The sequence below is a fragment of the Heptranchias perlo genome, chromosome 29, assembly GCF_035084215.1.
Source record: "Heptranchias perlo isolate sHepPer1 chromosome 29, sHepPer1.hap1, whole genome shotgun sequence".
Classification (NCBI taxonomy): Eukaryota; Metazoa; Chordata; class Chondrichthyes; order Hexanchiformes; family Hexanchidae; genus Heptranchias; species Heptranchias perlo.
The window spans coordinates 7,201,692-7,228,385 of record NC_090353.1 but is presented as its reverse complement, the minus strand read 5'-3'; the positions used below and the strand labels follow the sequence as shown (position 1 = coordinate 7,228,385).

The following is a 26,694-nucleotide window of genomic DNA, read 5'->3' as shown; positions in this document are numbered from 1 at the left end:
CTTGTATGGTGTATAAACGCCAGCATAGACCAATTGGGCTGAATGGCCTGTTTCAATGCGGTAGATTCAATGTAATTCTGTGTAGAATTGCCCATGCTTTGGCAATCTCATTCAGGAGAGGTCACTGGATGGGTGGTGTGGAAAAGGAAGATGTAAGTGCTGTAGTAGGGGATGCTTGTCTGATGTTGGAGCAGGATGGTGGGGCTTTAATGTACACCTGGCTGTGCTGCACTTGACTTGCGACTGCTTCATATTGTCACTGGGTGCCTGACATGGAAACTGTTCTCCACAAACATCCCTCTCTCAGAATTTAAATAAAGTCACACCACCGCCTTAAAAAGAATGCTGCATTATATACAAAACATGCATGTCTTCTGTTTCTCAGGTCCTGATCTGTCGGAATTATCGGGGAGATGTGGAGATGTCGGAAATTGAGCACTTTATGCCTATTCTGATGGAGAAGGAAGAGGAATGCTCCCTGACGCCCATTCTGTCGCATGGAGCAGTTCGATTCATGTGGATTAAACATAACAATTTGTATCGTATCCTTCAAAAAGGTTCCGAGCAATTGCTCTTTAAGATCAAATATGTGGGAAATATTCTGGTAAATCGAGTCACCCCATGCAAAGAGTGCCTAAGCAGTCAGCAAATGGTATCAGACCCTTTGTAATAAGGGTCTGATCCCAGTTATTACAAGATGCAAGCACTGCCAGTATCCAGAGCTTACTCAGTTCACATTGCAGGAAGTTGGCATGGCCTCAAGTCAAAGGTAAAAGAGTATGAACTATTGCAAATGAGAAACCTTAGGGCACTGCAGATCTCTTCTGTTTCCCTGAAGGCTGCATTTTTCAATCAGTATGTTTTTGCAGTTTGATTGTCTTCACTGACAATCAGTATAAGAGTGATACATCTCAACCTTTGGCACAGACTGTATAAACACCTCAATATATTCGATGTACCAAGCTCCCAATGTAGCATACAACAACCTGTCTAATAGCTAAATACATGGCGTGCCTTCTCTACAGTATTTCCTTTAATCTGTGCCTCTCCCATGTTGGGTTTACTGAGTCAGTTCGGTGAGTCATTCAGAATGTCGTTTTAGTTACACTGGCCCAACCTTTGCCTCTGTTATATAATTTCTCAACTCTAGGTTTGGCCTTTTAATGTGAAGTTGAGTCCAGCTCAAATAAACATTGTATTGAAGTTTCTAGTCCAGTGAAGACTTGTTTCGGACGAACTGACTATTTATAAATCGTTACAACGGGAACATAAAATGATATGAATTTGTCAGCAGCCAACACTTAAATTGCACATGCACGCAGCCTCGAGAGCTTTTGGTATTCACATCACAGGAAGTTTGGAATGGTCCCCTTGAGATCAAAGGTAAAGGAGTGCTCAGGATATCATAAATCAAAAGAATTAGGAAGTCTCTGCACTGTCCCAGGTTCTGACAGCAGATGCTTGATGTGTCACATTTCAAACCAAGGTGCACCGAAATGAAAATTGTCTCAGAAGATCTCAGTTTCTGTAGGTGCAGCTGGGAAATGTTGGTCTTGATCACTTAAAGACATCCGTTATCCACCTTTCAACTATCCTCTTGATTATCTTTTCAAATGTTAGCGGACATGTTACACCAGATATTGTCTCATTGCACAGTCCCTTAATGCCAGTCAACCACATGGCCTCAGTACGGTTCAGGTTTGTTGTTCATATTCTACTTGACTTCATTCCAGTATCTAGCGTAATGTGCCATTTGTGTAAGACCAAAATTTGAGGACTGAATTATCCATCAATCACCAATATAATGGTTAATTGTGGTGCCGTTGTATTTTTAATAAACTAGTTTCAAGGATGTCCTGTCGAACTCACATGCCCCCGCTCCAGTTATTGTACTGTTAAATGTCGTTTCCTCGTGCTAGCAAGAACTTATTCCCATCCATTTTAACGCATTGACCTTAATCTTTGTGTAGTCGTCGCAACCTCCAAGAAGAATGCGTGTGTGTCTCTGGTGTTTGCTTTCCTCTATAAGGTGGTTCAGGTGAGAATGTTGGCTTTAATTCTCTCTCCTTCTCCTTCTCCTCCTCCTCCCCCCACCACCCCCCCACCACCATCACCTTTCAGGCCTGACAATTTTTCATTTCCCCCCCCCCCGGCTAATCCATGCCCCTTCTGCTTCCTGATGAATCAGCAGCTTGGCCAGTTCCCGTTTTGAATCTTTCAACAGAGTTGGTGTTTACTGCACCAGATGGCAGTGTATTTTAGAAGTTAATGACTTGCAAAAGGGGTGACATTAATCTTTCAACAAATCAAAAATAGGAGACTGCCCATGTTCTCCCCAACGTTCAGCCACATGTAAAGTAACAATGTGTGTCTTTGAAACATGTAACTACAGACAATACAGTTTAGTTGGTTAGTTACAGAGAAGGTGATCTTCCAATTTTTATTTTTGTTGAGGACTTTAGAGCATGTGCTTATACTTACTGTAATATTTAGTATAACTGGCACTGCTGTATTTGTAACCACGTGTGAAGATGTGGCATATAGAGCAGATGGTACAGTAATTGCACCAGTGGAGGCTGCTGTTGTTGAAGCTGCACCATTTATCATTAGCGCTCTCTTTATGCTTTGCTGAAAATCACAGAACCTTCCAACTTGTTTCCGCTCATACTGTAAAGTGAGACCAATCCCTCCGCTCTGCACTGTGTTCTCTTTGTAGCCTGTTATTCAGCAGTACCGTCTGCTATTGCCCTTTTAATATTGCCCATAATTTTTAATAAAAACTTATTACCTCTTTTTTCATCTCCCTGGAGATTACATTGCTGAGATGGGAGGGGGGGTAGGGAAGGATGGCATGATGCTCCGGCCATCATGGGTGTGGGGCAGGCTTGATGGACCAGCTGGTCTTTTCCTGCCAACCAGTTTTGTACATATGTTATCTTCGTACAATTCCTACCGGGGTATAGTCACAGGGTTATGTCGGTACATCATCCACACAGCTATTCTTCGTTTGCAAGCTTGCGCCAATGAGAGCTGCCAGATTCTTCAGTGCTGGGGAGGTTTGTCACAGCTGAGTCCAATCCTGTCCTAACCTGCGCCCACACTTTACAGCAGAGGCCCTGATTGTGACCAGGGGGATACCTGGCTGACTACTTCCCCCCCCCCCCCCCCCCCCCCCCCCCCTTTCTCACTAGCCCGTGGATGCTGAGACCAATTGTCGTGGTCCCACCAATGCTGCTGTTGAGATCGGCTAGCTCAGTGCAAGCCAGCGACCTTCCTGAACTGTGTCAGATTCACCCTCTGGGACACTGGTGGAGATACCTGACTCTGTGAGGCCTCCCTGCACCAGCTAAGGTTACCTGACATGCACCCAGATACCCATCAGTGTTATCAGTGTTGTTACAGGAGGTGTGCTAGAGCGGCTCGTCCCATTCTTTTGTTCCTTTTCCTATAAGAGGTGTCCTGCTTCTGCTTGTTGGAGGTTGGAACCTGTTGATGTGAGGAATTGTAAGCTTTTGTCTGCATCCTCCCACCTGCTGTGGAGCGTGGTGGAACTCCAGCCTTACAGTTAGGTTAGAGCTCATACTGAGGGGCGTGTTCCGTTGCCGTTAACATTTTCTGACCCCTTTACTTTCCAGGTGTTTTCTGAGTATTTTAAGGAGTTGGAAGAAGAAAGTATTCGAGATAATTTTGTTATAATCTATGAGCTGCTTGACGAGCTAATGGACTTCGGTTACCCACAGACCACAGACAGCAAGATCCTGCAGGAGTAAGTAGGGGGCATTTCATTGAAGTAGTGCTCCAGGATAAACGGTAACACTATCCGAGAGTCCTTGCCTATGAGGTGGATATTCCCTTCAATGTAAATTAAAATATATTTATTTTATTGAAGGGCTGGTGATCCCTTTACAAGTGACCAGCTAATTGACGGATTCTCATTTCGCCTCCTTTTCCCTCACTCCCCTTTCCCCTCCCCTTCCCAGAGGCTCCCAATTTCCCATTGGGAAATGATCCTCAAATAACGGGGACACCTGCTACTACCCCTTACTAGGGCTCAACTTTAGCAGCGCTGCATCTGTTGGCTGTCCACTTATCCCTCCCTTACACCGGAGTGTTACACGTTACCTTACTCTACCCTTTTACCTGTGTGTGCTGCCTCTATAAATGTGCTTTATTCCTCTGCAGTTACTGTCTCTCTTTTCTGCTTATGATTCTTTTTCATTTGCCTAAATTGTGTTTCTAAAAAAACATATATTTTAATACTTTTTTCAAACTTAATTATGATGTGACTGCTGACCCATCGGGCTGTGTTTCCAAGCCCCGGATACAGAAATGCAATAGTCCCTGTCTCCCAGCAGTGTTTGGTTAGCACAATGTAAAAAGCAGTAGCAACCTGGCAGCTGAGGTTCAGCGATAGAATATGTTCTTGTGTCAAGCCCTGCAGAAGTGGTGATGGGGATGGGCCCTGATTTGGATGTCCGGCAAATTTGGTGAATTTTTTTTAGAAAATAAAAATGTTTCTTTCCCTCCAAAAAACACTCATTTAAGCGAGTATTTTACAGGCAAAGACTGAACTCTTTGTGTTGCCTTATCCTAGAATTTTCCTTTGGAATTCTACCATTTTCCAGGAAAAGTACAGAATCAAGTTTCCAACTATGTAGGACAGGCGTACAATTGGATACCATGACAGGAGAGTTATCGTATGAGAGAGCTGAGCACAAGGGCTAGCACCAGCTTTCTCAGGCACCTGCCAAATGAGACTAGTGAAACTGGGGCTCTTTTCACTAGAACAGAGAATGTTAACAGGAGATCTGATAGTGATGTCCGAAAGGGAGAGGTTAGGATTTTTTTATATGCAGAGGTTTGTTAGGACACGGGATGCCCCTTCAGAAACTGCGCTGGAAGCAGAATCCATAATAGCTTTTCAGAAGGGAAGTGGATAAATATTTATTAAAGAAATGTTTGAAAGGGTGTTGAAAGGGCAGGGCAATGGGGGTAATCCTCTGAGAGCCGGCACGTGCAAGACGGGCCAAAAAGTGTCATGTTTCCCCTATGACCGAGATAGGAAAATCGCAAATGGAAAACCTGGTGATATAACAGGCTTTTTACTTTTCCTGCCTGCATTAATGGCATCTGGTTTTCTTAAGTGTAGAAGGTTCTGTGTTTGTTGGAGTGTAGAGGATGGGAGAGGAGGTTAAATGGGGAGCGTTTTAAAGGAAGAATGTGCCCTCCTGCTCCACCACCCAGAAAGCCAGTGAAACCAGATACCTTGGCCTTCATTTATATCTTTACTTTATTTTTTTCCCCTCTCTCTCCCTATTTCTTCTATTCCTTTGACTATTGCTGCTTTGGTCACAGAATACAACAGTGGCCATCTTATTTGCTGACTGAATCGTTTTTAAAAAAAACTTTGTCGCTTGCCAATGAAAATAAATGCTAATGAAATGCAGGTACTCCTTTCCCATTGTGTAATGCAGTTACACAGTAATAGTTTGTTTTTCAATGGGTGGTTGGCTGTGGTTAATGTCTGACCATTTCAGAGCATACTTTAATGAGACCACCCACCCAGTCTGAGAGCTCTTCCTGCATTTGTTCAAGCAGCCCGTTAGTATAAGGCGCTGCTTGGCCTGTGCCACTTCCACAAGCTCACCCCATTGCTTAGGAGTCGAAATGAAGGTTATCCAAACCTCCATGGAGAGGAAATATAAACAAAAGTGCAGTGTTTGTGATGATGATAAGTCCCATCTCAGGGTAAGCACTTACTCTGATACAGATGTTCTCTATTTTAAAAAACATTTTAAAAATTCATTCTCGGGATATGGGTGTCGCTGGCAAGGCCGACATTTATTGCCCATTCCTCGTTGCCCTTGAGAAGGTGGCGGTGAGCCACCTTCTTGAACCGCTACAGTCCGTGTGGTGAAGATGCTCCCACAGTTAGGGAGCACCACTTGGAGGAAGCACTGAGAGTAGCAAGGGCACAGAATATACTCTGGGTGGGGGACTTCAATGTCCCTCACCAAGAGTGGCTCGGTAGCACCACTACTGACCGAGCTGGCCGAGTCCTGAAGGACATAGCTGCCAGACTGGGCCTGCGGCAGGTGGTGAGCAAACCAACACGAGGGAAAAACTTACTTGACCTCGTCCTCACCAATCTACCTGTCGCAAATGCATCTGTCCATGACAGTATTGGTAGGAGTGACCACCGCACAGTCCTCGTGGAGACGAAGTCCTGTCTTCGCACTGAGGATACCATCTAACGTGTTGTGTGGCACTACCACAGTGCTAAATGGGATAGATTCAGAACAGATCTAGCAGCTCAAAACTGGGCATCTGTGAGGTGCTGTGGGCCAGCAGCAGCAGATTTGTATTCCAGCACAATCTGTAACCTCATGGCCCACCATATTCTTCACTCTACCATTACCAACAAGCCAGGGGATCAACTCTGGTTCAATGAGGAGTGTAGAAGAACATGCCAGGAGCAGCACCAGGCGTACCTAAAAATGAGGTGCCAAATTAGACATGCTAAGCAGCGGAAGCAACATGCTATAGGCAGAGCTAAGCGATTCCACAACCAACGGATCAGATCAAAGCTCTGCAGTCCTGCCACATCCAGTCGTGAATAGTGGTGGACAATTAAACAAATAACGGGAGGAGGAGGCTCTGTAAACATCCCCATCCTCAATGATGGCGGAGTCCAGCACGTGAGTGCAAAAGACAAGGCTGAAGCGTTTGCAACCATTTTCAGCCAGAAGTGCCGAGTGAATGATCCATCTCGGCCTCCTCCCGATATCCCCACCATCACAGAAGCCAGTCTTCAGCCAATTCGATTCACTCCACGTGATATCAAGAAACGACTGAGTGCACTGGATACAGCAAAGGCTATGGGCCCCAACAACATCCCAGCTGCAGTGCTGAAGACTTGTGCTCCAGAACCAGCTGCGCCTCTAGCCAAACTGTTCCAGTACAGCTACAACACTGGCAACTACCTGACAATGTGGAAAATTGCTCAGGTATGTCCTGTCCACAAAAAGCGGGACAAATCCAATCTGGCCAATTGCCGCCCCATTAGTCTACTCTCAATCATCAGCAAAGTGATGGAAGGTGTCATCAAAGGTGCTGTCAAGCGTCACTTACTCACCAATAACCTGCTCACCGCTGCTCAGTTTGGGTTCCGCCAGGACCACTCGGCTCCAGACCTCATTACAGCCTTGGTCCAAACATGGACAAAAGAGCTGAATTCCAGAGGTGAGGTGAGAGTGACTGCCCTTGACATCAAGGCAGCATTTGACCGAGTGTGGCACCAAGGAGCCCTAGTAAAATTGAAGTCAATGGGAATGAGGGGGAAAACTCTCCAGTGGCTGGAGTCATACCTAGGACAAAGGAAGGTGGTAGTGGTTGTTGGTGGCCAATCATCTCAGCCCCAGGACATTGCTGCAGGAGTTCCTCAGGGCAATGTCCTAGGCCTAACCATCTTCAGCTGCTTCATCTATCATAAGGTCAGAAAAATTGGATGTATGCTGATGATTGCACAGTGTTCAGTTCCATTCGCAACCCCTCAAATAATGAAGCAGTCCAAGCCCGCATGCAGCAAGACCTGGACAACATCCAGGCTTGGGCTGATAAGTGGCAAGTAACATTAGTGCCAGGCAATGACCATCTCCAACAAGAGAGAGTCTAACCACCTCCCCATGACATTCAGTGGCATTACCATCGCCGAATCCCCCACCATCAACAACCTGGGGGTCACCATTGACCAGAAACTTAACTGGACCAGCCATATAAATACTGTGGCTACAAGAGCAGGTCAGAGGTTGGGTATTCTGCGGCGAGTGACTCACCTCCTGACTCCCAAAGCCTTTCCACCATCTACAAGGCACAAGTCAGGAGTGTGATGGAATACTCTCCACTGGCCTGGATGAGTGCAGCTCCAACAACACTCAAGAAGCTGGACACCATCCAGGACAAAGCAGCCCGCTTGATTGGCACCCCATCCACCACCCTAAACATTCACCACCGGCGCACAGTAGCTGCAGTGTGTACCATGCATAGGATGCACTGCAGCAACTCGCCACGGCTTCTTCGACAGCACCTCCCAAACCCGCGACCTCTGCCACCTAGAAGGACAAGAGCAGCAGGCACATGGGAACAACACCACCTACACGTTCCCCTCCAAGTCGCACACCATCCCGACTTGGAACTATATTGCCGTTCCTTCATCGTCGCTGGGTCAAAATCCTGGAGCTCCCTAACAGCACTGTGGGAGAACCTCCACCACACGCTCTGCAGCGGTTCAAGAAGGCGGCTCACCACCACCTTCTCAAGGGCAATTAGGGATGGGTAATGAATACTGGCCTCGCCAGTGACGCCCACATCCCATGAACGAATTTAAAGAAAAAAGTTTCAGGATTTTGACCCAGCGGGGATGAAGGAACGCCGATACGTGTCCAAGTGAGGATGGTGCGTGACTTGGAGGGTAACTTTGAGGTGGTGGTGTTCTCATGTGCCTGCTGCCCCTGACCTTGGTGGTGGTGGAGGTCGCGAGTTTGGGAAGTGCCGTCGAAGATGCCAAGATGCAGTGTATCCTGTGGATGATACACACTGCAGCGACAGTGCGACGGTTAGAGTTACTCATCCGTCCATTTTGCTCTTTATTCTGCCTGTCCTAATGTTTATTTTGACAAGAACTGTTAGTTGAATTTTAGCACTTAAATTATCAAAAGGAATAGAATTCTCCTTCAGTGTCGATGAGGGGCTGGTTATTTGAGGCTGTGAGGAGATGCATCAGGCTAACAGGTCAGCTACAACAAGAAAGATGGGAAAAAAACAATCAAGATAGAGGGTGAGGAGAGAAAAACACTGTTCAATTGGGCTGATTTGCTTTTGTTCAGTTGAAACGACCAGGTTTGGGGCCGGGTTATTTGGCCAATATGCAACTTTCGAGCCCTGCACCAACCAAGTATTCTGGCTGAAAACTGACCCAGAGTGAAAGGGTCCTGAGTTTCCGGATGATGAAGTTACCTGGGCTCGGAGTACAGGCTGTATAAGTTCAACATTTGAGTGTCATGTGCTGAATCTGCCTCTGTTGGCTGAGTCTCCAACCCATGTTCATTCCGATCTTAGGTACATCACCCAGGAAGGTCATAAGCTAGACACAGGGGCACCACGCCCACCAGCAACGGTCACCAATGCTGTGTCTTGGAGATCAGAGGGAATCAAGTATCGGAAAAATGAAGTATTTCTCGATGTTATTGAATCCGTCAACCTTTTGGTGAGTTGTTTCTCCGTAGACAAGTAGAGCTTAGCCACCTACAAGACCACCAATGAATCTTGGGTGATGCACAGGTGAGGGAGGGGAGAACACTCAAATCTGTTTTAACAAGCAGCACCCTTAACATACACCTGGCGCTGGTGATGCTGCAGGCTGTTTCATCGAATGTGAACGTAGATTTTTATGGCACGTTCACCGTTCCTCAGATGAATGTGATGACCTGCTTCACTTCAACAGGCCGCTTGTAGGTGTTTGGAATTGTCCTTACGGTTTTTTTTCTTTAGCCTGCCTGCTTGGTCAAGGAACTGTGTGTGACCTCTGGGTCGAGAGTTTGATTCTAGCCCATGCTAACTGGATGGAAGTATTAGCTGTAAGAATCCTATATGCATGAGCTTGGACAGTCTCCAGTCAGCTGTTAATGAGCAAAGCTGCCATTCATTCATTGTAAATTGGTAATGTCATCCCAGAGAGGGACAAGTGTAGGCGATGGAAGTGTCACCCTGGGGCAGTCGGAATTATGTAGCTGTCCAATGCTTCTGTGGAGAAAGTTCCCATTTCCAACACTGATGCTTCTCACCTTGAGCATTAAAAAAAAGCTAAATCTTATTTCTGGAATGTTTATTAAAATGTAATCACCAAGTCATCGACTCCTGATTGTTTAGTGACCCTGGAACTTGATATTCCCTATTCTAGACTGTGCCAGTAAATCGTTTTACACACTTGGTTTGAAATAGAAACCCATGAGAACCAGTTCTAGATTCATCATCATCTTCCTTTCTCCCACCCTAGGTCAGTGCTAATGGAAATGTATTACGTAGTGAAATAGTGGGATCCATCAAAATGAGAGTGTTCTTGTCGGGGATGCCGGAGCTGAGACTCGGACTAAATGACAAAGTATTGTTTGAGAACACGGGCCGTGAGTATTCTTTTCGTTATTGTGCCAAGCGAAATAGTAATCGTATGTCACGAGGTAGAATCCACCGAATGGAAATGGATAAAATTGTGAGGCAAAGTATAATGCGTGACTAGGGTTTGAACATATTGAAGCTTGAGCAGTTTCCTGCTGAGATGTATTACCCCCTTTGTAAAAAAAAACGCAAGTATTTTGATGTAAAACTAAAACTGCCACCCTGATGATGAAATTTGGAGGAGTCAGCCTTGTCTCAGTGGGTAGCACACTTACTTCTGAGTCAGAAGTTTGTGGGTTCAAGACCCACTCCAGACTTGAGCACAAAATCCAGGCTTACACTCCCAGTGCAGGGAGCTCCACTGCACTGTTGGAGGTGCCGTCTTTCGCGTGAAACGTTAAACTGACGCCCGGTCTGCCCTCTCTGGTAGATGTAAAAGATCCCATGGCACTATTCAAAGAAGAGCAGGTGAGTTCTCCTCAATGTCCTGGCCAATATTTATCCGTCAACCAATATCACTTTTTAAAAAAAAATAGATGATCTGGTTGTTTATCTCATTACTGTTTTTTGAGATCTTGCTGTGCGCATATTGGCTACCGTGTTTCCCTACATTACAACAGTAGTTACACTTCAAAAGTACTTAATTGGCCGTAAAGCGCTGTGTGAAGTCCTGAGGTCATAAAAGGTGCTATATAAATGCAAGTTCATTCTTTCTTTCTGAGTGAGTCATCCACAGGCATCTTGAGTCTCACTAATCTGAAGGGTTAAAGTGAGCTGGCACTGTCCCATATGCCGCTCTGATTCTTAATGCCAGGTCTGAGCAGCATGTGTGTCTTTGGTGAAATGGGCGGACACATGGCAGATGAAATTTAACACAGAGAAGTGCGAAGTAATATATTTTGGCAGGAAGAACGAGGAGAGACAATATAAAGTAAATGGTACAATTCTAAAGGGAGTGCAGGCACAAAGAGACCTGGGGATATGTGTGCACAAACCTTTGAAGGTGGCAGGACAGGTTGAGAAAGTGGTTAAAAAAGCATATGGGATCCTGGGCTTTAGAAACAGAGGGATAGAATACAAAGTCAAGGAAGTTATGTTGAACCTTTATAAAATACTGGTTCGGCCACAACTGGAGTATTGTGTCCAATTCTGGGCACCGCACTTTAGGAAGGATGTGAAGGCCTTAGAGATTTACTAGAATGGTTCCAGGGACGAGGGACTGGAGAAGCTGGGGTTGTTCTCCTTAGAGCAGAGAAGGTTGAGAGGAGATTTGATAGAAGTGTTCAAAGTCGTGAAGAGTTTAGGTAAAGTAAATAAAGAGAAACTGTTCCCATTGGCGGAAGGCTCGAGAACCAGAGAACATAGATTTAAGGTGATTGGCAAAAGAACGAAAGGCGACATGAGATAAATCTTCGTTACGCACCGAGTAGTTATGATCTGGAATGCACCGCCTGAAAGGATGGTGGAAGCAGATTCAATCGTGGCTTTCAAAAAGGAATTGGATAAATACTTGAAGGGAAAAAATTTGCAGGGCTACGGGGAAAGAGTGGGGGAATGGGACTAACTGGATTGCTCTTACAAAGAGCTGGCATGGGCTCGATGGGCCGAGTGACCTGTGCTGTAACCATTCTATGATTTTAGTGTAAGGAAAGAAGAAGGTGATGGAGAGGCGGGTCGGGTAAGAGATAGGAGCTAACTGGGATGCATCCAGATGGTGTCAGTGCGTTGGAGAACTGGAACTCAGAATAGGAAGGTCTGCACAGGGGGGACTAAAACAGGATAAAGGGAGCAGCAGAAGGGCTGAAAAGAAAAGGAAAATATAATTAGTGCAGGGAGACACATGAAACTGAGTGAAGAAGCACGAGAACAGGAGAGAAAGAGGATGTGCAAGAGCGGCCAAGATTGGGAGGCAGAACCGGGGCAGGGGCACAGCTGGGAATCCATGCCTATGGAGAGCCCTGTGTGCAGGAAACAGAAGGCAGAGAGACCTTAGTGTGTCGAATGAACCAGCCCTGACACAACTCATCTGGTTGGAAGAGGATGCCGGAATCTGGGATTGGTGAAACCAGTCTATATACTTGAGATCAGTGGGTACAAGAGGGATGCTTAACATGACCAGGTACTTCATTGTAATGCTTTGTGTTAGGCTGCTCCTGGTCCTGAGTGGCAGATATTAGTAGCTTTTCTTTTCATATTTTACTTTTATTTAAATGTTTTCCCTTTCCTTTTTTTGAGAGCTGGAGGTTTCTTTATGTAGGATTTTTAAAAATGTCATTCTTGGGATGTGGACGTCACTGGCAAAGCCAGCATTTATTGCCAAGCCCTATAGATAAATTGAGACGGTGGTGGTGAGCCGCCTGCTTGAGCCACTGCAGTCCATTTGGTGAAGGTGCTCTCACAGCGCTGTTAGGGAGGGAGTTCCAGGATTTTGACCCAGTGACGATGAAGGAACAGCGATATATGTCCAAGTCAGGATGGTGTGTGACTTGGAGGGGAACTTGGAGATGGTGGTGTTCCCATGTGCCTGCTGCCCTTGTCCTTCTAGGTAGTGGAAGTCTTGGGTTTGGGAGGTATTGTTGAAGAACCCTTGGTGAGTTGCTGCAGTGGTTCCTGTGGATGGTACACACTGCAGCCACGGTGCGCTGGAGGGAGTGGATGTTTAAGGTGGTGGATGAGCCGACAATCGAGCGGACTGGATGGTGTCGAGCTTCTTGAGTGTTGTTGCAGCTGCTCCCATCCAATCCTGACTCGTGCCTTGTAGGTGGTGGGTATGTATATGTGGCTGAAATCCTCGGAATGTGAGGTGTGTGTAGGTGAGCTGGGTCAGTGTGAGATCTGGGCCATGCAGCTGGACAACACATGAGCAACAGCGCACTTGTGAGGCTGAACCAGTGTTGCCATCGGGCTTAGTTTGTCCTCCATTTTCTGCTCTCTTAAATTTTAAAGAGTGACCATGAGAAGAATGCGTTAGCATTTTAAAAAAAATTGACTTAATTTTTCACTTCTGAAGGTAAAATCAAGTAGCCCGACCACACTAACACTGTGAATAATTTAAAATCGAACAGATCTTCCCTTTCCCAAACTCTGTAGTGTTTTCTTAATCTGTTGCCTTTCCATCCTGAGCAAATTCACTCAAGGTCCCCTTGCATCTTTTTTAAGAAAATAAAATCTACTCTGATCAAGTTTGCTGAATGAACGCTAAAGCTAAACTTGCTACGAATTTAGTGAAAAAATTACAGGATGAGGTCAAAGTTTACCCAGGGCTGGGGGAGGAGCAGAGTACTCTGCTATTGTGAAGAGGACATAAGGAGTCTGGAAAGGGATATAGATAGGTTAAGTGAGTGGGCAAAAATTTGGCAGATGTGGGAAAATGTGAACTTGTCCACTTTGGTAGGAGGAATAGAAAAGCAGTATATTATTTAAATGCAGAGAGATTGCAGAACTCGGGTACAGAGGGATCTGGGTGTCCTAGTACATGAATCTCAAAAAAAGTTAGTATGCAGGTACAGCAAGTGATTAATTAGGAAAGCAGATGGAATGTTGTCATTTATTGCAAGAGGAATGGAATATAAAAATAGAGATGTTTTGCTACAGTTGTACAGGGCATTGGTGAGACCACATCTAGAATACTGTGCAGTTTTGGTCTCCTTATTTAAGAAAGGGCATAATTGCTTTGGAGGCGGTTCAGAGAAGGTTCACTCAGCTGATTCCTGGGATGATGGGGTTATCTTATGAGGAAAGGTTGGACAAGTTGGGCCTGTATATACTGGAGTTTAGAAGAATGGGAGGTGATCTTATTGAAACATATAAGATCCTGAGGGGACTAGAAGGGGTAGATGCTGAGAGGATGTTTCCCCTTGTGGGAGAGATTAGAACTAGGGGCCACAGTTTAAAAATAAGGGGTCTCCCATTTAAGACGGAGATGAGGAGAAATTTTTTCTCTGAGGGTCGTGAGTCTGTGAAACTCCCTTGCCCAGAGAGCAGTGGAGGCAGGGTCATTGAATATTTTTAAGGCTGAGTTAGATAGGTTCCTGATTAACAAGGGAGTCAAAGGTCATAGTAGGTAGACGGGAAAGTAGGGTTGAGGTCACAATCAGATCAGCCATGATCTTATTAAATGGTAGAGCAGGCTCGAGGGGCCGAATGGCCTACTCCTGCTCTTAATTCATATGTTCGTATATATTCCTTCCTACCAAATTCCAGCAGAAATCACTTAAGTGAAGCAAGTGCCAAATTGTATTGATGCAGTCTCCCAAGATTCTCAGTAATCCCACCTGTTGCTTGATTGATACAGGAGCGACTGTATTGAAAATGACTTGATATTTACACTGCCTGTCTGTGATGTTTGAATGACGCAGGTTTCCTTACGAAGCTTTATAGAACAGATGCTTCAGGAAAACGTATTATTTGCTGTACCTCAAAGGAGCAGTGAAACACACTGCACTCTGGTCAAGAGTATTAATCGAGCTGCCACTCCTGGTGATTTTAAAACCTTTACAAAAATAAAAATTTCCAACTCTCTTCTCTGAAGAGAGATTTTCAGTGAAGTCACTAACTGTGACACGCCTTCAACACAAGACTCTGAGCTACGTCAGTTTAAAACAATTGCAGAAAGAAATTGCGGGCGGCTCTGCCGGTGCCTGCCCCGGCGCGCGGGCGGCTCTGCCGGTGCCTGCCCCGGCGCGCGGGCGGCTCTGCCGGTGCCTGCCCCGGCGCGCGGGCGGCTCTGCCGGTGCCTGCCCCGGCGCGCGGGCGGCTCTGCCGGTGCCTGCCCCGGCGCGCGGGCGGCTCTGCCGGTGCCTGCCCCGGCGCGCGGGCGGCTCTGCCGGTGCCTGCCCCGGCGCGCGGGCGGCTCTGCCGGTGCCTGCCCCGGCGCGCGGGCGGCTCTGCCGGTGCCTGCCCCGGCGCGCGGGCGGCTCTGCCGGTGCCTGCCCCGGCGCGCGGGCGGCTCTGCCGGTGCCTGCCCCGGCGCGCGGGCGGCTCTGCCGGTGCCTGCCCCGGCGCGCGGGCGGCTCTGCCGGTGCCTGCCCCGGCGCGCGGGCGGCTCTGCCGGTGCCTGCCCCGGCGCGCGGGCGGCTCTGCCGGTGCCTGCCCCGGCGCGCGGGCGGCTCTGCCGGTGCCTGCCCCGGCGCGCGGGCGGCTCTGCCGGTGCCTGCCCCGGCGCGCGGGCGGCGCTGTCTCTGCATGTATGTTTTTATGATGTGTGCCCCAATTCCAGTTGTGGAGAGACTGTGCGCATGATCAGGTGTTTGTGAGCAAGCAGGCAAATATGATCAAGCCTGGGGAGGGTGTTATGAAGCCTGCTGGTAGTATAGACGTAAAGTGCAGCCAGAGAAACGCACTGAGTTGTGCAGGATCTGCAAACTTTTTCGTCTTCACGCTCTTCGTTGCTGCTGCTGAAAGAACACAAACAACTTTTAGAAAATAAACCAGATTACTCACTCCTTTTAAAAAGCCAAATGTTATTTTTACAAAACCTATTAATTTCCAGATGATGTATTGGCCAGCAGCGTTCTCTTACACACAAACCACCAGCTGTTTTGTTTGTGCCAGCGTTTCTCATGCTTCCTGTAGTTAAGACCCAAATCGGCCTTGCCAAACCATTAGGATGATTGCTGCCCACTCTGCCTTGCAATTTCACTGCATTAAAGCAGTGGTATGCTGTTGGTTTAAACAAAGCAGATCTCTAATGAAAACACTGCTCCCAGTAAATACTTGTGTTCTCCACAAGACACTTATTTGGGGAGGGTGGCTCTGCAGCTATGGACTGTTGCATTCATTCTGTGAGGGAGGTGCAATGTGTACATGTTTGTGTAGCTGACAGTGTAGGATAGTACAGACATAAGCAACTGAAATTCAGTTTTACAGAAATATAGCCTGATGACAGCTAGTGTCCCGGCTCACAGGTCAAGAATGAGGTAGCGGAAGGCTGCTGGCCTTGGTGGACTGATATCTCCTGCATTTCACCACTTTCAGTAGAAGAGGGGCAGAGAAAATTGGGGAGGAAGAACTATCTCCTCAACAATAAACAAAATTGATCCCAAAGTAATTTTGTCTTATAGGTATTATGTTCCTGTTCCTCCAGTTAAGAAAGAAATAAGTTGCATTTATGTAGCACCTTTCACATCCTTGGGCTGTCCCAAAGCGCTTCACAAGCAATGAAGTACTTTTGAAGTGTAGTCACTGTTGTTTTGTAGGTAAATGGTCTATGGATTCTTAATTATTTTTGGCTGACTTAGACTAAAGTACCTTGCAGTAATATTGTTCAAAGCTTACTCTTGACACTTGTTTGCCAGAAGTAAAAATGTATAAGCAGGTTAAAGAGGGTTGATCAAAAACATTTCTGTTTTGCTCATATAGTTCATAAAAAGAATTGTCATCCTTTTTCCAGTCAGGAGAACACTTGTTACCAAGCTACTGGAGTTGAGCAGGAGCTGCTCATCTGATGGGTCCTTCACATCCATCAACAAGTGTCCCACTGTGGTAGCACATAGCTGCATCCTTCCTGGCCTACGATGCCAACCCTAAAGGATGATTGAAAGTGTTGGTTGAGCTGAAAGGCTGATTTGAATATAAAAACAGATTGTAAGAGCTTTACAAGTATGTAAAAAGGAAGAAATTAGCAAAAGTAAACGTGGATCCCTTAGATGCAGAAATTATAATGAGGAATAAGGAAATGGCAGAGATGTTAAACCAATATTTTGCATCTGTCTTCACAGTAGAAGACACAAAAATCATATTGGAAATAGTGGGGAACCAACAGTCTAATGAGAGTGAGGAACTTAGGTTATTAAGATTAATAAAGAAAAAGTACTGGAGAAATTAATGGGACTAAAAGCCGACAAATCCCCTGGACCTGATGGCCTACATCCAAGGGTTCTAAAAGAGGTGGCTGCAGAGATAGTGGATGCATTGGTTGTGATCTTCCAAAATTCCCTAGATTCAAGAACAGTCTCTGTGAAACGGAAGGTAGCAAATGTAACCCCGCTTTTCAAGAAAGCAGGGAGAGAGAAAACAGGGAACGAAAGGCTAGTTAGCCTGACATCAGTAGTAGGGAAAATGCTAGAATGTATTATTAAGGAAGTGGTAACGGGGCACTTAGAAAATCATAATATGATTAGGCAGAGTCAACACGGGTTTATGATAGGGAAACCGTATTTGACAAATCTATTCGAGTTTTTTGAGGGTGTAACTAGCAGGGTAGATAAAGGGGAACCAGTGGATGTAGTATATTTGGATTCTCAAAAGGCATTCGATAAGATGCCACACAAGAGGTTGTTACACAAGATTAGGGCTCATGGGATAGGGGGTGATATATTAACATGGATTGAGGTTGGTTAACGGACAAAAAACAGAGAGTAGGAATAAATGGGTCATTTTCGGGTTGACAAGTTGTAACTAGTGGGGTGCCGCAAGGATCGATGCCTGGGCCTCAGCTATTTACAATATGTATCGACGACTTAGATGAAGGGACCGAGTGTAATGTATCCAAGTTTGCTGATGAAACAAGGCTAGGTGGGAATGTAAGCTCTGCGGAGGACACAAAGAGGCTGCAAAAGGATATAGACAGGTTAAGTGAGTGGGCAAGAAGGTGGCAGATGGAGTATAATGTGGGGAAATGTGAAGTTATTCTCTTTGGTAGGAAGAATAGAAAAGTGGAATATTTTTTAAATGGTGAGAAACTATTAAATGTTGGTGTTCAGAGGGATTTGGGTGACCTTGTACACACATCACGGAAAGTTAACATGCAGGAACAGCAAACAATTAGGAAGGCAAATGGTATGTTGGCCTTTATTGCAAAGGGGTTGGAGTATAAGAGTAAGGAGGTCTTGCTGCACTGGTGAGACCACAGCTGGAGTACCGTGTACAATTTTGGTCTCCTTACCTAAGGAGGGATACACTTGCTTTAGAGGCGGTGCAACAAAGGTTCACTAGATTGATTCCTGGGATGAGAGGGTTGTCCTATGAGGAGAGATTGAGTAGAATGGGCCTATAGTCTCTGGAGTTTAGAAGAATGAGAGATGATCTCATTGAAACATATAAAATTCTAAGAGGGCTTGATAGGGTAGATATGAGAGGCTGTTTCCCCTGGCTGGAGAGTCTAGAACTAGGGGACATAGTCTCAGGATAAGGGGTTGCACATTTAGGACCGAGATGAGGAAAAATTTCTTCTCTGAGGGTTGTGAATCTTTGGAATTCTCCACCCCAGCGGGCTGTGGATGCTCAGTCGTTGAGTATATTCAAGATGGATAGATTTTTGGACATTGAGGGATATGGGGATCGGGCGGGAAAGTGGAGTTGAGGTTGAAGATCGGCCATGATCTTACTGAATGGCGGAGCAGGCTCAAGGGGTCTTATGGCCTACTCCTGCTCCTATTTCTTATGCTCTTATGAAAGCATTGATCCACTTTAAGATGATAGTTGAAAACTGAAATCTGGGGACAAAGAAATGGCGTTACTCAATAGTTACTACACTTCTGTCTTCATCCAGGAAAAGAAGGGAAAGTTTACTGAGTAAAGACATCCAATTTCCAGGAATGGTAAAGGAGGAGCTAGACAGTACACAAATATTAAAGGATATCTGGTTATGAAAGGGTTAAACGTTTTAAAATAAAGTTCCTGGTGCAGACAACTTGCACCCATGAGTCGTAAAGGAGAAGGGGACTGAAATGAATGAAACCATAATATTTTATTAAGTTCGGGATAGATTCCTGAGGATTGGAAAGTGGCTAACAGATATCTGTTATGTGTCAGGAGACTGGAGATTATAGACCAGTAAGTTTGTTCTATGTTTTCTCGATAGAATTTGAAACAATCTTTAGAGGCCTAGGGAGTGAACATGTGGGAAACTTTAACAAATTAAAGGACAAATGAATCTTTGATGTACACAAAAGAACTATGCTACCAGTCCACATTGCATGCTACCTCTGTTTACTTGTGTATCGCAAATCTGTAAGTAAGCAGAGCTTTGATCGACATTTACTTCTGGCATAGAACTAAATGTCAGCACTTTTCCACCTGCTATCAACCCACAGGTTTTGCTTCACAATGGGAAGTTTCAGTTTAAAGTTACAATATCAAGTAAATTGTACACCTGTGTTTGGTTCCTCATCCTTCAACATTCCTGTTATGATCCCCAGATAGTAACTGGCAAACCGTTTGAGCTTTCCTTTGGAAAGAGAAAACCTTGGCACTGGAATGTAGAACCATGTTAAAAGGGTTCTCTTTCTTTCCCGAGACAGGAGGGAAAAGCAAATCTGTGGAGTTGGAAGATGTGAAATTTCACCAGTGTGTACGTCTCTCCCGATTCGAGAACGACAGAACCATTTCCTTCATTCCACCAGACGGAGAGTTTGAGCTGATGTCCTACCGTTTAAACACGCATGTAGGTATTGAGCTGTGTGCAGTGAGTGAGGTGGATGGGTAGGTAATAGGTCTGAGTGTATATGAAGTGCAGCCTGGAATCTCTCTTTAACAGGTTACAAGAAATCATTGGACAACTAATTATCAAAGGGCTATCGCGATCCAATGCATTTCCAGTTCCCTCAATAATCCAGTCACCCAGTGATTGATAAATATATTGTGACAGTGTCGTCTCTTCATGTGGCTTTTGTGGCCAATACCACCTTGGATTAATCAAATGGAGTTACAATTTTGAGCAAGTGTATAAAACCTGAAATATCAGTACATTAACAGTCTTCAAATGTACTTAACCCACTAGAACTGTACTAAGAACTTCTGCACAGTAACATCTGTGTCACCCATGAAAATACTTTGACCAAAAGCAAGGAAAATGTGAGATTCCCCCCACCTAAAGTTTATTTTTTTTGGAGAAGTCATTCAGAGGGTCTGGAATGGGAATGTGGCAGGGGAGAGGGAAGCTGCTGTCTGGATTGAGTGGGTTGGGATCGTGGCAGTGAGTGGGGCCGTTGTCCTGGGTGGGTTGGGACTGTGATGGGGAGAAGGAAGCTGTTGTCTGGATTGGGTTTGTTGGGACTGTGGCAGGGGTTGAGTGGAAAGCAGTTGAATTGGCCGGGTTGCAGTCTAGGCAAAGGTGCGAGTCTGGGCTGTGGTGTTAGTCGTGCTGCCGTGTTTCTTTAACCCTCGTTCAGATTTTAAAAGCTTTAGAGGTTTGTACAGAACAAAATGTTCGGCGATGAAAAATATCTACCGTGTCCTGTTTTGTTTGATTGGCATGCCAAATACAACTGGTTTCCCTAACAGTGATTATAAAGCATGTATGTAGTCGGGCCTCGTTGAGTGACCATGTGTCCTGGGTTTGTCCAAGGAACCAAATTCACCAACCGATCACGGACACAGACCTGCATTTGATAACGGCGTTTAAATGGCATCTCATGAGTAAATCAGTAGTTTTCAAACTTTTCTGTTCATATTCACACTCCAAGGAACCCCATGACTCCCCTGCTGAAAGACGGTGCCAGCTGCTCAAAAGAAAACACTGCTATCATAATAGAAAACAGTTCATTAGTTACCTTTTCCTGCATTTTATTACTTTTGCCTACATTCTTCTGCAGTTGTTGATTTGCTAGCAGGTTATTTCTCTCGCCAATTCTGTTAGCAAGTCAACAAATGCAGGAAAAGATATAGAATGCAGGACTTGCGGCACACTGTGCTCACAGCCTGCTACATGTCCCACCCCACTCGTCACGAACCCCAGTTTGAAATCCTGTGAGCATTTCACAGCCTAGCACCACTAATCTACAGCAGGCCCGGTCCCAGTGAGCTCGGTCATGCCCGTTACACATGGTCCCAAGTACTAGGGTACACTGAATTAATTTATTGCTTTCCTTTAGTCGCTGCACCTGCGATTGTGAATTGGATCTGCTGCAGGGGTTGGCCAGAGTGTGGCTGTAAAGCAGAAACGCCCAGTTGCACTCTGCTATTAATCTGTGGTTTTTCCATTGGAGTGAATGAGGACCTGTGCCAGGGCGACTGTTGCCTTTTTAAAAACTCGTTCCCGTTAAAAGTCGTGGACGGTACTAACGATCCTGCATCTTTCCGCTTACCAGGTCAAGCCTCTGATCTGGATCGAGTCGGTGATCGAGAAGCACTCCCACAGTCGGATAGAATACATGATTAAGGTCAGTTATTTCTCTTCTAGCTTTCAAATCAATCCAGCTTCAAAACCTCAAATGGACCTTGAATGACCCGGTTATTTTCTAAAACATCCAGTTCCTGCAGGAGTTTCAGAAACACAGACCCAACTTCAGCTGCAATCTACTTGAAATGAGCTTAATCAGTGACGTCTCTGTTGAACATTTTTGTACTTCGTGGTGAAATCCCAATTGAGGATAGAAGGGTGGGAGAAAAATATTCACGCTGACTTCATCAGAATTCCCATCACAGTCAGCACATCACTTTAGTTCCCATTTAAAACGAAACTGTGCACCTAACTTCTCTCTCGATTCCTTGTCTAACTTGTGGTATGAATAATACAGGTCTAGGAGGCACGAGGTATGATCTGTATCCCATTTGCGGCTCTGATCGTAACTCACTGACGACTGTCAAAACAGCCCACTCGTGTGATATATAAACCGTATCCCCTACCTTCTCGTGTGACTGTCAGAATCCAAAATGCATAATTTTTATGTGTTTCCCTGTGACGTACAGCAGACTAACGCTCACCAGCACTGTACTGTGAGTCACGCGTTACAAGAACACTGCAGTGTGAATAATGGGAGCCCGCTGTCCATCTGACTCGGTGCCACTATCCCCACCAACAAATAATTGCCTTGTAATAATACAAGCTAAATGTGCGTGTATATAACGAAGTGTGCAGTATTACTAATCGAAATCGAAGGTGCATGGCATAGTGAGTCTGTCAAAGTATAGCCTACAGCATCAGAGCAAGCACGAACCCTTAAATCCCACCTGCATTTTAATGCAAGCAAACTGCAGTGCAGTACTGGGAGTACTGTACTGTCTGAGTTACCGTCTTTCAGATGTGATGTTAAACCGGGGCCCCGTCTGCCCTCTCAGGTGAATGTAAAAGATCCCATGGCACTATTTCAAAGAAAAGCAGAGGTGTTCACCCCGGTATCCTGGTCAATATCCATCCCTCAACCAACAACACTAAAAGAACAGATTATCTGGTCATTATCACATTGATGTTTGTGGGATCTTGCTGTGCGCAGATTGGCTGCCATGTTTCTGACATTACAACAGTGACTACACCAAAAGTACTTTATTGGCTGTAAAGCACTTTGGGACTTCCTGAGGTCATGAAAGATACTATATAAATGCAAGTTCTTTCTTTTTTTTCACTTCCTTTCATTACCTCTGGGCAGACCATCAGGAGCAAGGTTGTGGGCTGTGTCCCTGCCAGTCATTGTCATGATTGCTCTTTCAAGTATCCATCTGTTTGATTTCTCGTGAGGTCACTTGTACAGACACTCCAGTGAAGGATTACCTGAATCCTTGTCTCCCTCAAACGCTTCAAATCCTGCAGCGTGACATCTGTGAGTGGGATCTGCGTTCACACAGCACTGTAACTGTTGAGGTCTAGTGGTATAGGCAGCAATTTCACAAAGATTCTGGAGCATTTAGTAGCATTCTAAACAGTATGGCATTACTGAGAGGTACATTATAGGAAGAATGCACTGTACTGGTAATGTAGGTGAAAGAACCGGTGGGAAGATGAGAATTTTTTTTTACTCAGCGAGTTGTTATGATCTGGAATGCACTGCCTGAAAGGGTGGTGGAAGCAGATTCAGTAGTCCCTTTTAAAAGGGAATTGGATACATACTTGAAAAGGAAAAATTTGCAGGGCTATGGGGAAAGAGCAGGGGGAGTGGGATTAATTGGTAGCTCTTTCAGAGAGCCGGCACAGGCATGACGGGCCAAAGGGACCTCCTTCGGTGCTGTATGATTCTAGGTGGAAGTCTCAAGGCTATAAGTCATCTTCTGGTTCACATGACTGAGTAAGAGCCCTTGATGTGCCACTGCCTTGCAACACAGCTCTGAACTGTGTATTATCACTTATGTTCTAGTACCCTGAATTGTTTCTCCCTTGTTCTGGAATCACAAGCTCCAGCTTCAACTGGCTTGGCACATAGGGGCTTAGAGAAGGCACTCGAAACCAGTCGGTATTTCCATGTATCTTCATACGGTTTTAAGACCTATTTAGAATCATTGATCCAGTTTTTAGTATAAATCAAACCTCTAATTCCGATGCCAATAACATATATGTAGGCTTGTACCTCAGATTGAGTGCAGTGCTGGATGTACAGACTTTATTGAACACGTCGTATTCTGAGCTGCTCCATCTCTGACTGAAACACATCAAAAGTCAGAATGTGTATGTTTTTTTAAAAAAAAGCTACTTGCAAACTCTTCCTTGGGTAGATGTTACCTTTGATTATTCTGTCTGGTTAAACCCGCTGTTGGAGTAACTCTATCACCCAATGGGCTTTGTCTCTTCTTTCCTCAGGCCAAGAGTCAGTTCAAACGTAGATCGACTGCCAATAATGTCGAGATCCACATTCCAGTCCCAAACGATGCAGATTCGCCCAAGTTTAAGACCACAGTGGGCAACGTGAAGTGGGTGCCAGAAAGCAGCGAAATAGTGTGGTCAATCAAGTCATTTCCAGTAAGGGTCCTCATTAGTGTGTTCTGAGTGGGATAATGTGTATAGAGACTGTTTTAAAATGGGAGCACGTGAAGTATGCAAAGGAATAAGTACTTTTATATTAGGAACAGGAGAAGGCCATTCAGCCCCTCGAGCCTTTTCTGCTGCTCAGCTAGATCATGGCTGATCTGTATCTTAACTCCATCTACCCACCTTGGTTCCGTAACCCTAAATACTCTCACCTAACAAATCTATCAGTCCCTGTTTTGAAATTTTCAGTTGACCCCCATCCTCAATAGCATTTTGGGGGAGAGAGTTCCAGATTTCCACTACCCTTTGTGTGAAGAAGTGCTTCCTGACATCACCCCTGAACGGCCTAGCTCTAATTTTAAGATTATGCCCCCTTGTTCTGGACTCCATCACCAGAGGAAATAGCTGCTCTCACTCTATCATATCAACTACTTTAATCATCTTAAGCACCTCAATTTGATCACCCCTTAATCTTTTCTACTCAAGGGAGTACAAACCAAGTTTATGCAACATGTCCTCATAATTTAACCCTTTTAGCCCCGGTATCATTCTGTTGAATCTGCCCTGCACCCCCTCCAAGGCCAATATATTCTTCCTGAGGTGCGGTGCCCAGAACTGAATATTGGTTGGATAGTCCACACGTTCCTTTAGCCCATAGCAATGAACTAAATGGTAATCCAGATTGGCCATACTTCGCACAGTTACATAGAAATTACAACATAGCCCAACAAATTTAGCAGTAAGTAATAGTACACTGAGCTGTTCCTCCCTTATTCTAGAACTGCAAGCTCCAACTTCATCTGTGATGGTGTTTATTCTTTACACGAGCAGTAGTCCTAATCCCATGTACCCACCTTGTTCCCACATCCCTTTATCCTCCTTTCCTTCAACCATCTATCTAACCTATTCTTAAATGTTGACATGGTCTCTGCTTTATAGCTTCTTATTTGTATTTCCTCATGCCTGGCAGCATCCTAGTGAATCTGCACTGTACCCTCTCTATTGCCTTAACGTCCTTCCTATGGTGTGGAGCCTAAAATAGTACAAAGTACTCCAAATGTGGTCATTACTAAGAGTTTCATCATTACATCTCGACTTTTATATTCTATACCTCTTGCCATAAAATCCAGTATTCCATCAGCTTTTTTATGGTCATATCTGCTTGAGGTGCTGTTTTTTCTTGTGAATCTTAACTCTCAAGTCTCTCTGCTCTTCCGCGTCACCCAACCTTCCCCTGTTCGAAGTATAATTATTTTATTTTTTCAACCAAAATGTACCATCTGACATTTACTGACATTGAATTCTATCTGCTACTTTTTTGCCCATTCCACTCTCTTATCAGTATCTCCTTGCAGCTTTCTTTGGTCCTCAGAATTATTTACTGTGCCTCCTATTTTAGTATCTGCAAATTTGGACACCACTCCCTCTAGACCCACATCCATTGATGCACACAGTGAACAGAAGTGGCCCCAGAACGAGCCCTGTGGGACATTGCTACCCACTTCCAACCATTCTGAGAAACTACCCTGAACTCCTACTCTCTGTTTACTCCCTTCTAATCAGTTTTTAATCCAATTTACTACTCCCCTTAATTCCATGCCCCTAGATCTTCTCCAGTCATCTCCCTTGTGGTACCTTGTCAAAGTCCGTGTAAGTGTCCTGTTGTGATTCAGACGATAATTCAGAAGAGGAAGGCCATTTGATTCATCTTAATTCACCATCCAGAAAAACCCTATAATCCCCATCATTAATGTCACCCATTCGTTTCTTAAATTATTCCCAGGTTTTAGCCTCCACTACTCTATCTGGGAGTCGATTCCATGTGCGGGTCGCTCTTTGTGAAGAACTTGCTGATACCAGTTCTCAACGTGCCTTTTACCCGTTTGAACCAGTGTCCCTTGTCCCATTCTCGCAATTTAGTTTGATGTAATTTTCCAGGTTTACCTGTTTCATGCAGTTTACTATCTTGCATCCCTCAGTAAGATCACCTCTCAGATGCCTCTTTCCAGGCTGGACAGCCACAAGTCTATCCAGTCTTTCCACATAACCCAGCCCCTTGACACTAGCGATCAGCCCTGTGGCAATTGTCTGCAGTTCTTGTGTCTCAGTGGCCAGAACTGGACGCAGTACTCGAGGTGCAGTCTGGCCAGAATACTGTACAGTTAGATTACAACTTCCTCTAACTTGGATTCTACTGTGTTGTCTGTGTAGTTTAACATTCTGTGGTTTTGTTGATTGCTGCTCTGCATTGGTGGGACATGCTGAGCGTTGAATCAACTAAGACTGAATCAACTTCATCCTTAGCAGTTTCAGGGCCACTCATTTCCCATCTTTCCTTCCTATGTGAATACTTAACACTTGTCTGTATTAGATTTTCACCTCTAACATCGCTCAGCTTATCTGCTGCTGAAACCCTCATCCATGCCTTTGTTACGTCCAGACTTGACTACTCCAACACTCTCCTGGTTGGCCGTCCACCCTCCGTAAACTTGAGCTCATCCAAAACTCTGCTGCCTGTATCCTAACTCGCCCCATATCCCATTCAACCATCACCCCTGTGCTCGTTGACCTACATTGGCTCCCAGGCCGGCAACACCTCAATTTTAAAATTCTCATCCTTGTATTCAAATCCCTCCATGGCCTCGCTCCTCCCTAATTCTGTAACCTCCTCCAGCCATACAACTCTCTGAGAACTCTGTGCTCCAATTCTGGCCTGTTGTCCATCCCTGATTTCCTTTGCTCCATCATTGGCAGCCATGCCTTCAGCTACCTAGGCCCTAAGCTCTGGAATTCCATCCCTCTGCCTCTCTGCCCCTCTACCTCTCTCTCCTCCTTAAAACCTACCTCTGATTAATCTTTTGGTCACCTATCCTAATATCTCTTTATGTGGCTCGGTGTCAGTT

General features: G+C 45.3%; 1 protein-coding gene across 1 annotated transcript in view; it reads left to right on the top strand.

Moving 5' to 3' along the window:
* The first annotated feature begins 389 nt into the window (after positions 1-389).
* LOC137299352 (AP-1 complex subunit mu-1) overlaps positions 390-26,694 on the top strand; it is a 77,351-nt gene continuing 51,046 nt past the window's right edge. Inside the window, exons 1-8 of the mRNA XM_067968040.1 lie at positions 390-542; positions 1,971-2,038; positions 3,636-3,766; positions 9,118-9,265; positions 10,055-10,181; positions 19,416-19,558; positions 21,204-21,275; positions 23,624-23,782. Of these exons, the coding sequence (XP_067824141.1) occupies positions 422-542; positions 1,971-2,038; positions 3,636-3,766; positions 9,118-9,265; positions 10,055-10,181; positions 19,416-19,558; positions 21,204-21,275; positions 23,624-23,782 (969 nt within the window). The 5' untranslated portion in view covers positions 390-421. The remainder of the gene's footprint in view (positions 543-1,970; positions 2,039-3,635; positions 3,767-9,117; positions 9,266-10,054; positions 10,182-19,415; positions 19,559-21,203; positions 21,276-23,623; positions 23,783-26,694) is intronic.